The sequence below is a fragment of the Panicum virgatum genome, chromosome 6K (genome assembly GCF_016808335.1).
Source record: "Panicum virgatum strain AP13 chromosome 6K, P.virgatum_v5, whole genome shotgun sequence".
In the NCBI taxonomy this organism is placed as follows: domain Eukaryota; kingdom Viridiplantae; phylum Streptophyta; class Magnoliopsida; order Poales; family Poaceae; genus Panicum; species Panicum virgatum.
Window position 1 is genome coordinate 27,015,946 of NC_053141.1, and position 10,916 is coordinate 27,026,861.

Here is a 10,916-nt window from a genome sequence, read left to right on the forward strand (position 1 = left end):
CAGTTTCTACGGAATATCAACTCCCTTATCTCTTCCTTTGACATTCTTTTGTGCTCAAAGTCAAATTCCACTTTTTTGATTGGCTGACAGGATGGCTCTCTTTCAACCCTGGCAAGACATTTGAAGTATGGATCACGCAATGCCTAACACAAAAGGGTATTTAAAGAACCTCACAAACACTTAGGATTACCAAGTAAGGTTGCAAGCAACATCACAGGCCCAATTTCATAGAGGGAAATGAACTGAGGCAGTAGAAAAAATTAATGTGGCAGAGCACCAAAGGATTACCTCTTCTGCAGTTGAACGTCCTTTGGGTCAAACGCTAATAGCTTTTCCAATATTTTAAGTGCCAAAAGATCTGCATTGGGAATCTTCTGAGAAAATGGAACTGAGTCTTTCTTTCTCATGCTGCTCAAGTACCTTCTTGCTTTCTCATTCCGAACCTAAAAAGGAATTAAAAAATGAAATATAGAACAACAAAGACAAGCATTTATATCTCCACCTAAATATATACAGAGTTATTTAACAAGACAATGGTGAAATGTAGTAACATGCCATGATAGAACTCATTGTCAAAGGGGGGGGGAGAGAATAATATGCTCAAAGAATCGTAATTGCTAATTGAATTCCTCTGTCAATATAGTGAGCATTTGTATGATATAACTATAGGGCTCACCATGGAGGAGGAGGATCCAAAAAGCTCGGGATCTTTGTATCTTGTTGCAACATAATCCTGTAGGGCATATGTATCAAATTTGATATCCATTATCATTCAATCCAATAAACAAAAGAACAAATTTTTCCCCCTTACATACCATCCCAAATACTGTTATTGGGGTATCTATGAATGCAACTCGTGCTAGTCCAAAGTGACATATTTTCAGTTTGTAGTTAGAGTTCGCTAAAATATTCTTGGGCTTCAGGTCACCATGATAAACATTAGCTGCAATTATTGAAGCTCAGTGTCAGCTCAAATGATGGCTACGGACATAAAATACAATATGCAGTCAACAGATACCCAAATCGACTAATCCAAAGCATAATAACAACATGAAACAGTTATTGAACAATGAAGCAACAGAGCTTCAACAATCCATTTAGCGTTAGTAAGCTCATCGCAGGTGCTCCCAGCCCTGAAGCCCGAGCACCTCAGTTCCCCAGCAGGATCAATAGATTGACGAGAACCAGATTGAACCACCTGACAAATTAATAGATTGACGATAACCCAGCACAGGTCGCAGGAGGCTAGAAGAGGCAGGGGGACTGACCGACGTAGTTGGTGTCAGGCGCGTCGCCGCCGATGTGAAGGAGCTTGATGAGGTCGTAGAACTAGCCGTGGATGTTACCTCAGATGGTGACGACGTGCCAGCGGTCCTCCGACACAATGTGACGACGGGATGCCGGAACTGTGCGGCAGCGCGACGTGGCGGCGCATCGTGGCGACGTCAGGTAGTGGACGGAGCGCGGATTAGCAGCGACCACCGTCTCGACGGGAGGACGGGATGCCAGGAACTGCGCGGCGGCGCGATGTGTTACGCAACGTCTGGATTGGAGGGCGGAGCAGGGTTCTAGCAATTCAAAAATCAAAACAGGTTAGCTGCGGCACCCCCTCCGGGATTGATTTTGGCCAATGATCAGCATATCAGGGTGTGGACGGGACAACGGTGCTTACAGACCGGAGTTCGACGAGCCGACGGTGCAGTCCGGCGGTAGCGGCGTCAATGGACTGGTGCTGCAGGCAGTCGGGTCCAGCGGTGGCGGTGGTCCAAGGAGGCGGACTCGACATGGTGTTTGGGTTTCAGACGGTGACGGCGAGGGGGAAACGCGAATGGGTGAGGCCGCGCACGGGGCCGGGGAGGAGGACGCGCACGGCGGCGGGCGGAGGACGGCGCGCGCAGCGATGGGAGAGGCGGCAACAGACGGGATCGAGATCCTGTTTTTTTTTTAACGGAGGTCGCGGGATAGGTGGGCGGGGTGGGGCGGACGGACGAAAACCAAATGACGAAGGATGAAAGACCGACTGCTGAATTTTTTGTCACTCTTAGCCTTTTTTTAGTAGTAGAGAAATCTGTTGTTTTGGCGACATTTTGGTAGTAATTTTGTTGGGGGATGGTTTAGGGAAGTAGAGGTTGTTTTAACATTTGCTGGTTGATTTTCGTATCCACCAGCAGAGATTTTAGTAGAAGTGCAGGGGAGTGGGCTCAAATCCTCTGCATCGGGTGGGGGGTGAAAGGGCAGGGGCGTCAGACCATTTCGGAGACCCCCTTGAACAAGATCTTCATTTTTACTTCATTTTCTTCACATTTTTACCCCACCTTCCAATCCACCTTAGTGTTTTCTTTATGTTTCAGCATATGTTGGCTGCAAATTTGAGGCCCTGGAGATGACACCGTCTTTTGCTGCTAGCTGGAAGGTGAATCAAGCAGACCCCCACCTTTTCTCTAGTCCAGTATATGAAATGATATGTCTAGTTCCTCTCGCTGCTAGTGGGTGGCTATTTGTCGGGGGAACATCAGCACTTAGCACATGAAATGGAAGCTTCTACAAAATCTTTAGCTTTCGACGTTGTGTTAGTTTTTCATAGCACAGACAAAGGCAGCTTACTGATGAAGAACACATTTCAAACAGTGTTCTTTCTAAATGGTTTTTACATAATATATTCATATTGGTGTGGGTGGCGGTGATAAGACTAATCTTAGCTTAATAATGCTTCTTTTTAAATTGGTAGGACATTTTTGCATATGTAGAATCATACACTTGTTTTTCTTTCGAAAATAACCTCGCATAATGTGATTTCACCTACTTCTGCGATACAAATAATAACCTTGCACACACCCACTAGCAGTAACACATTTTTCTGGGCAACTTGTAGTTTCTATTTTTTGTTTAAGAAATATTGATTACGATGACAACTACACTATTTTTCACCCGCAATTATGCCTATTCCTTGTAGCATTTCTATAGCTTATGATAAGCAATTTTCAGTTTCCTTTTAGATTAAATTTGCATTCATCCATCTCTTTTACTGAGTTTATTTTTTCTGCATAGTCTTTGGCTTTTTGCATTAATGCATGGAAGATAGTTTTTATCTTGCATTCCTCAAACTGGTTGCATGCATGTTCATCATTAGCACTCTAATAAATTTCAATAGGGATTTTAATACTATCCAACTAGCATTTAAAATGTTCACACGAACCAATTTAGAAAAGTTTCTGCTTTTTGCTTATTAGTACATAAGCATTGCATGCAACTTATGCTAAACTAGCATTTTTATAAAACTTATAAGCATTTATAGGTAGGAATTAAGCAACAATATTATTACAGATGGACAATAATATAGTTTCCAATAAGCATTTTCCCTATATGTAACAACAAAAATATCAACACTAGGTAAACATTTAGGCAATTTATATGTAGGAATTAGAGAATAATATAATTACAGATGGGCAATGATATGGTTCCATAAGCATCCCCCCCCCCGGTTCATTGTTTGTGTCTAGTTTGCTGGTTAGTTGTACAGCTAGGCATGAACAAGCTCACACAAGGCTTGAATTGGTGGATTTGCTGGCTATTAATACTGATTCAATTCCTTGTATTGCTGTTAGCTATCCTCATCAATTTAGGTGATTTTGCTGGTTATTAATAGTGATTCAATTTTTTGTTTTGTTGGTTATCTATCTTCATCAATTTAGGCAATTTTCTGGTTATTCATATTGATTCAATTCCTTGTTTTAGTGTCATAGCAGACTCACACAAATCTAATGATTGTACTGGTCCATACTGTTTTGGTGCTAGAGAATAAGGCCTGAAGATTTATATTGTATGAATTTTAGGAGGCATTTAAATTCTATTTAGATATTATTTTAAATATTCCTTTCTTATTTCTCTATACATTTTTGGAGCAGTGTGACTTGGTTGACCTACAAATCTTACACTCATTCCTCTTTGCCTGGGCATTCATCCCCTTAGATATCACATTTTCCCTTTTTTTGCCATTTGACTATCGATCGTGGTAGGTTGTGTATGTTTGATGTTGTTGTTGCACGACCAGTGCAATTAGGTCAGTTGGGTTATCAAATATTATAGTTGAGATATCACCAATATGACATGCCTATAGGTGCATCTGATTAGTTATTGAACTTTAGAAGGCTGTTAGAAAGAAATACTAGCTATGAGAGTAGGCAATTAAATGTACTTCATTAGGTAATAATGTTGTTCTGGATTAGCAAATTATGTAATTATTTGCGGCAATAATACGATTCTTGATTAGGTAATAATATCATCTGAAATTTTAAGCAATGTTATGTTTCCGAATTAGCAAAAAATATGATAATGTGGGTCATATAGAACTAGCAATGTTTGTTACTAGAGGTATTTAGCCTTTGATGATATTTACTCCTAATACTAACTGCATTTACTATTCTTTCACTAATCTTTGTTTTCTTTCCTCATTTCAGTCACACAAAAATGGTGTTCGGAACTTGAAACCTGATTTTCCTTTTCTTTTTGTCTGCAAGATTCCTCAACAAATCGGCACTATAACCCGCCATGTAGCTGTAAGGCTCCCATCATTGTATTTTTTTTTTGGTGCCAAGGTGAGCTTTCCTCTGCCTCTCTCCTTTGTGCTCCCACCACTGTCCTGTAAGTATCAGCAAAATAAGTCATTTTAAAAGGCAATAATGTGTTTCTAAATAGGCAGATCAGTGTTTCTTGGTCAGTCAATTATGCATATTCTTTTTCTTCCCGATTTCTTACTTAACCAGCATCGAAATCCCTAATGAATATATTTTTTGCATTTAATCAGGTCTACAACATTTCATTATACATATGGAGATGGAGGGCAATGAGGTGTATCAACCCATCAGTTCGGAAACTTCAACACATGTTGTTTAGTTTGTCCATCAAAAGCAACTTTTCAGCATCACAACAAATCTGTCCTGAGGCAATGTGTGTTTGTGTTAATAAGATTTTGTAGTTCTTTCTTGTGAGATGCATGCGTATCACAACAGAGTCATGAAAGTTTAATATTTGTCTGTGATGTAGTTTTTTAGTCAAGGAATGAGGGAGAGGCAAATCAATGTGTAAATAGACTCCTGTAAACTAAATTGATATGCTTATCACATTTGGCAGTTCTGTAATAATATGTATGTATTCTGAATAAAATTATATATTCTATCTATGCAGTGTTTTTCATTTAGGAATCACCAGTGTAGTTTTTTTCCAAAAAGGGAAAGCAGATAAAAATGTGATACCCGATAGGCCGTACGGCCGGCTTAATTTACGGCCGGCCGTACATTAGTTATGTCCTACTTTGAAGAATGCATAGCAAATTTAATATTTTCGCCCGCTGTCGGAGATCCCAGGGGACCGCGGAAGGGAAAGTGAGTTGAGTTGGGACCCACACACATACCAAAAACGGAAAAGCATGAGGCTGTCTGAAATCAACCGTACAGATCCAAACTAGCGGACGCCCGTAAATTAGAAACACCCGTGAATAAGTCCTGTTCTATGCCGGACAGCCTGCGCGGCACACACACACTGGCAGGCCGAACCTCACACTTCCACTATCCTGCTTACGCTTTCAACTTCATTTCACGTAGAGTAGGTAGAGTAACCTGGGTTTCGAATATACAAATAGCAATGACGTAATTGAGAAGTTAAAAAATTATAATAATATGGATCCAATTGACCCTATATACTATATTTGTACAACTCACCACAACCACCAATTTAGGCCTAAACCTCCATTGCACACACATAAACCATCATGGGCCAAATTCCAATTGGGGCAGGATGTCGCAGAAGATATTTTAATTCCGACAGCATACACATTGGCGCCCACAAATATGACAGATTTTTAGTTTTTGCTTGGAAGCTTAGTATGAATTTACAGAAGCCAATTCTCAAGCCCATATAATATGTACAACTAGTTACATAGAACCATAACCAGTGTCAACTCATCTGGAATGCACACTGGAATTCAGCAGGTCGTCATCTTTATTTACACCATCAAGACGGACCACACTGTCAAGAGTGAGAAGCAATCACAAATCCGTGACGGGAGAATGACTGGAAAATAGAGCTATACGAGTTTAGAACCTGTCAGGCCCAGTTCTTCCGCTTGGACCTCAGCTGCATCAGTTTGTCCTTCCATGATGCTGTAGAAACCGAGAAATAAACCAATCAACATTTTAAAGAAAACAGCACCAAGTCTGCTATTTAAACTAAAGCTTACTATTTTCCAACATTAACGCATACAGGGTGATATATTGTGCTCAGGGTCCTTTGCAAAGTACAGAAAGATGGTTGCAACTCGCAAAGGAAACAGAGTTATGCTTATTTAACATTTCAAACAATTTCAAGAAAGATTCTCAGGAAACATTAACTTGATAACTGGATGAATTGGAATGAAGCCATAATGAGTGATAGTATTGTTACCGGCATCCTTGTATCTCTCTTCAACAGCTGCGATGAGCATGTTCCGCACTAATCCAAACTCTTGAGCCTCAACACAGGGCTGTCCATCAGGTCTAATAAAAAGTGCAAGTGTAATAGGTCAGTTGGTAAGCTTTCTACATCTTAAAAAGTGAAGTGCATATGAATCTCCTCAAACTGCACCCAATGCAAACTGTGAAAATGTATCAATTTATCGGTTCCTCTTTGCCCTCACAAGTAACTATTTTATACAGCGTCTGCTGCCCCACTCGTGTACATCAAAATTCAGAGTGAATATTTCGTTTGTATGTGGGATAATTTACGGAAGCATGCAAGTACAAGTCTGTAGGAAGATATAAACCAAAGTTACTGGCATTCTTACAGCTGTTGCATGACATTATTGGTTTCAGGCAATCTATAACAAACATCAAGTATATTTGTAAAATACCTGTCAAGTTCTGTAAACAACAGCCCCTCCGATACACCAGCTGCTACCGCCATTCTTGCTGGCTCAACTGGCCTTATGCCATCACTGTATGCAAGACTTCTATGAACTTGAATAGGAACCTGTTCGTGTCAAGAAAGTAAAATCAATATGGAGAGTAAGGATTTTTCACAGATGTTCTAAATTTTTTTGTAAACATTGTAAATCCAAGCAAGTGTCCATTTTTTATTTCATAGCAACTGCTTACTTTCGTGGGCTAATGTTGTATATTAACATCCAATGTTGCATGTCACTTCATACCATTAACTGTCTCGGTGAACTTGTGGCATTGGACATAGACGTAAGATTTTATACGCGCATGCAGGTACAGGTATTGGAACAGGTATAAATATCTGTAATGGGTGCGGGTATGGGATGGTACTATCTAGCGGGTATGTACCCGTTGCCATCTCTAATTGGACTAACATCATAATTTATTAAAAAAAGGCAATGCTGATTCAGAGATGTAATCTAACTGGTCCAATCTTAAATCCAGTGTAGCATGTCTCTTGATTTCTTAACTGTCTCAATGAACTAGTGACATAGGAGTAGCATTGTTATTTATTAAAAAAATAGACAAACCAGATTCAGAAATTGGTCCAATATCAAAAGGAAAGCCACTACAGAAACAAAGAGAAGGGCAAGAACTGAAAACTTCAGACTACTTAATGAATCAATTAGCATCTAGCAAAACCTTCAACAAGAATAATAAATATACCTTGCAGCGAACTGCGATGTTGATAGCATCTGAAGGTCGAAGATCAAAGGTGATACTGTCTGTAGGATCTTCTCTCTGCAGGACAGGTGGTATCTAGTTTAGAATGTTATATATTAAAACGAAGCAGTTTCATTATCAAAATTAGTACCTTCGTGAGATAGAGTTCAGCACAATATGCTTCTTGAATTCTTTTGTTTACACGAACAAGTTTTACCTGGAAAAAAAGTACAAACATCATGATAGAAGGGGCAAGTGAATCAACATGTTATTATGTGAGCTTCCAAATTATGCTGACCTCATAACCCATTTTATCAATCATTTCCTTGACAACTTGATATATGGTAGGTCGTGCCTACAACAGATAAGTGTCATAGACTGCATCTAGGATAATAAACCAAAGCAGAGAGCTATAGTCACAGAAGGTATTACAATGTGGACATTGCGAATAGCTGCCATCAAAAGTACACTTGGCATCTCCACTGCAAAAAGTTAGTGCATACAAATATATGAAAATCAATTAAAAGTTTAAATTCAAAGCAAACAGATCAAAGTTAAAGAGTTTCACATACAAACGATGATTGGAAGTAAAGTTTCGCTTCCATCTTCAATCCTCAAAACAATAGCTGGTTGTGGTGCACTCTCTGGAATATTTCTTCCATGAGAATTATTATGCACACATCGCAGGTTTTTGCCATCTCGCATCTTGATTACATATCCTTCTGATCCACTTCTAACCTCAACTGAGACAGAAAACCACAAGAGATCTTACTTTCAACTGTTAATGGGGACACACATGTATAGAATGTTTTTGTTTAACTAAGTTGTCAGACAATCAATTTGCCATTTTTTCATTAGTAGAACTCAACTCATATTCAACCATCATTTACATTTAAGAATATCATATCCATCAACTCGATATAGGCATGGTCAAAACTGTTATAATAAATAAACCATTCCAAACTACACACGCATAGTAGTTGCAGTAGAAATTCATGCACAGTGGAAATGTTGCCAGCCTGTTGGAATGGTTTGACTAGTGCGACTAATGTATGGTAGCATCACAACATCACAGCCCTGATCTAACAGTAACAGCAGAGCTAAAAGGAATGGCTAAACTGCAATGCAACAAGAAATATTCAGTTGTTCCATTTAGCTATTAGTTCCTAGTGGTTCACCAGAGAACATTAAAATGTTCAGAAAGTCATCTTATCAGGAAAAGAAATTGAGAGTAACAACTTGAGACATATTTGTGTGAAGAGATTACCAGCTTCTAGCACAGTCGAATTAACATAATCTTCATCACTCTCGCTAAAGTTTCCAGCCATGTGTCCATTACCATCAGAAGATGAGCTGAAGCTACAGCAAACATGGCTGGGATTTTTCACGGGCAGTTCAGAGATTGGAGAAATGAATCTAGTAATGTTCCTGTATTTTGACATGGCACCAAAGAATGCAGTCCCAAGCTGCCCAGATTTGACAAGGTAATTGCTGATGAGCCCCGCAGAAGGCAGTTTTGCTTGCATCGCGGGACGGCATAGAACAGGTCCCTCCATCGCCATCAATCTGCCTACATGGTAAAATTGAAACAAATCAATAAATATCCATCACAGCCTCTGGATAATGTCCTGGGGAATAAATCCAAGTCACAAATAGCAACGGAAAAGTCAGAAAAATGATTCGTTTTCTGCGTGGATGTATTATCACTTTCCCATTTCCTGACAATGACGTATCAACCAACAATCTGGCTTCATAGCTGAGATGGCCTGCAATCTACAATGTCTGATCCTAATTGTGTGCTTATTATTTACCCCCCGACCCCGAAATGTAGTGTCGGTTGCTTCGTCCCATCCTCAAAAATTTTGCATAAGCATCCTAAACAAATTTCATTACCACAGTTGGAGATACCATGGAATATTTGTCCGTACAGCAAGGTTAGCAGTAATCCGTTGATTCGCATCAGCATTAGAACAAACTATTTAGCAAGGTCACCTCACTTATCGACTGAACTGAGCAACCAGGTGAAAAATTATTAAAACGCATACTTCTCCGAATGCACGCCACACGCCCACACCCACACACACGGTAATCGATGAAAGTACGGACCAATCATCCACGAAATTGCATCCTTCTTCACGCCACACCACGAGTATCGACGGGACCAAGCAGCGATAGGCGATAGCAAAGCAAGCAAGAATCCGCCCAAATCGAAGCTTAACCGTCAAGCACTCACCCGAAGCCAAATCCCCAAAAGAAATAAAAATAAACTACCACCGGCTGCCTCCTCCCAAGAAACGAGAAGGGCAAAAGAAAAGAATCCCACCCATAAATGGGAAAGGAATCGGAAAAGACTAAGAGAGTGAGAGCAAGCCGCGAGAATCGGATCGAGAATCGCGTCGGAGCCAAGCCTGATTTGGAAAAGGGGGGCGAGGAAAGCATCGGCTTACCAGCAGCAATGGCCGCCGCTCCTTGGAACCGAGAGGAAGCAGAGCACGAGCGCAACTTCAGAGGAGGGGGTGGAGAGAGGCGATCGCTGTGGATTACGATGTGTTCGGGTAGAAAAATGGAACAGAAAGAGGTGTGGGGCTTTGTTGCCTTTCGCCTTTATCTGGAAGAGATCAGAACCATGAAACGGTGGGCGGGCGGGGTAGTTCCTCTCCCAAATTACTCTTTCGCCCCTACTTTCTTGGCTCGGCTCTGTGCCTCTGTTTTGCTCTCGGCTCCTGTTTGTGGTTGTTTCGTGTGGAACAGTTTCCGTGACCAAGGGTATACATACAGCTTAATAACTTATGCGCTTGCTCACTCTTAGAGCTGTAACGAATACGCCCCGTTTAGATCACTATTTTGTGATTTTAGTAATCGAATGATAATATAATCAATGAAACTAACAAGTTTGTGAGATAATATTTATAGAACTTTCTAAATCCTGTGGATAAAATTCAATGTGTCCAACTCACCGTCGAGACGTGTCCGATTCGCCGTCGAGATGCCAAGTCATAGTGAAAAACCAGAGTTAGAATATATTGAGGTGTTCAAATGACCGTTGCGATGATTTGAACAAGTGCAAGCAGAAAACTAAGCATCGGTTAAACCGACACTCGGTCACCGCTTAAAACGACGACAGCGTGGTGCATTAGATCTTGCAAAAGAAGGCCAGGTGAAGAGGTTCTTAAAGATCATTTAAAAGACGCTCAGAGAACAAGCGTCAGTGCATTGACTTTGGCATTATTCAAAGAGCATGTTTGGTGGGCTGCAGAAGATCTTTCGGGACCGGTTGAACCG

The 10,916-nt window shown here is 40.5% G+C and overlaps 1 protein-coding gene and 1 long non-coding RNA gene across 4 annotated transcripts; one reads left to right on the plus strand and one right to left on the minus strand.

The window, feature by feature from the left end:
- The first annotated feature begins 2,419 nt into the window (after nucleotides 1–2,419).
- On the plus strand, nucleotides 2,420–5,138 carry LOC120712141. Its single transcript, XR_005690712.1, has 2 exons — nucleotides 2,420–3,820; nucleotides 4,458–5,138. It is a non-coding gene; the product is annotated as an uncharacterized LOC120712141 (long non-coding RNA).
- A 503-nt stretch (nucleotides 5,139–5,641) lies between these two features.
- Nucleotides 5,642–10,364, minus strand: LOC120712138 (bifunctional nuclease 2-like). Of its 3 annotated transcripts, none has more exons than XM_039997858.1 (11): nucleotides 10,082–10,364; nucleotides 8,902–9,204; nucleotides 8,207–8,377; nucleotides 8,067–8,116; nucleotides 7,933–7,989; nucleotides 7,786–7,851; nucleotides 7,638–7,712; nucleotides 6,884–7,002; nucleotides 6,439–6,530; nucleotides 6,100–6,158; nucleotides 5,642–6,024 (listed from the first exon to the last, which is right to left on the minus strand). In XM_039997858.1, exons 2-10 carry the CDS (start codon nucleotides 9,194–9,196, stop codon nucleotides 6,103–6,105), a joined length of 981 nt encoding a protein of 326 aa, XP_039853792.1. In that variant the 5' UTR covers nucleotides 9,197–9,204; nucleotides 10,082–10,364; the 3' UTR covers nucleotides 5,642–6,024; nucleotides 6,100–6,102. The 3 variants fall into 3 exon arrangements, 2 of the variants coding, with proteins under 2 accessions (XP_039853792.1, XP_039853793.1); XM_039997859.1 differs by having other exon boundaries at nucleotides 8,902–9,200; nucleotides 10,082–10,234; XR_005690710.1 differs by having other exon boundaries at nucleotides 6,100–6,530; nucleotides 10,082–10,229.
- Nucleotides 10,365–10,916: the final 552 nt, after the last annotated feature.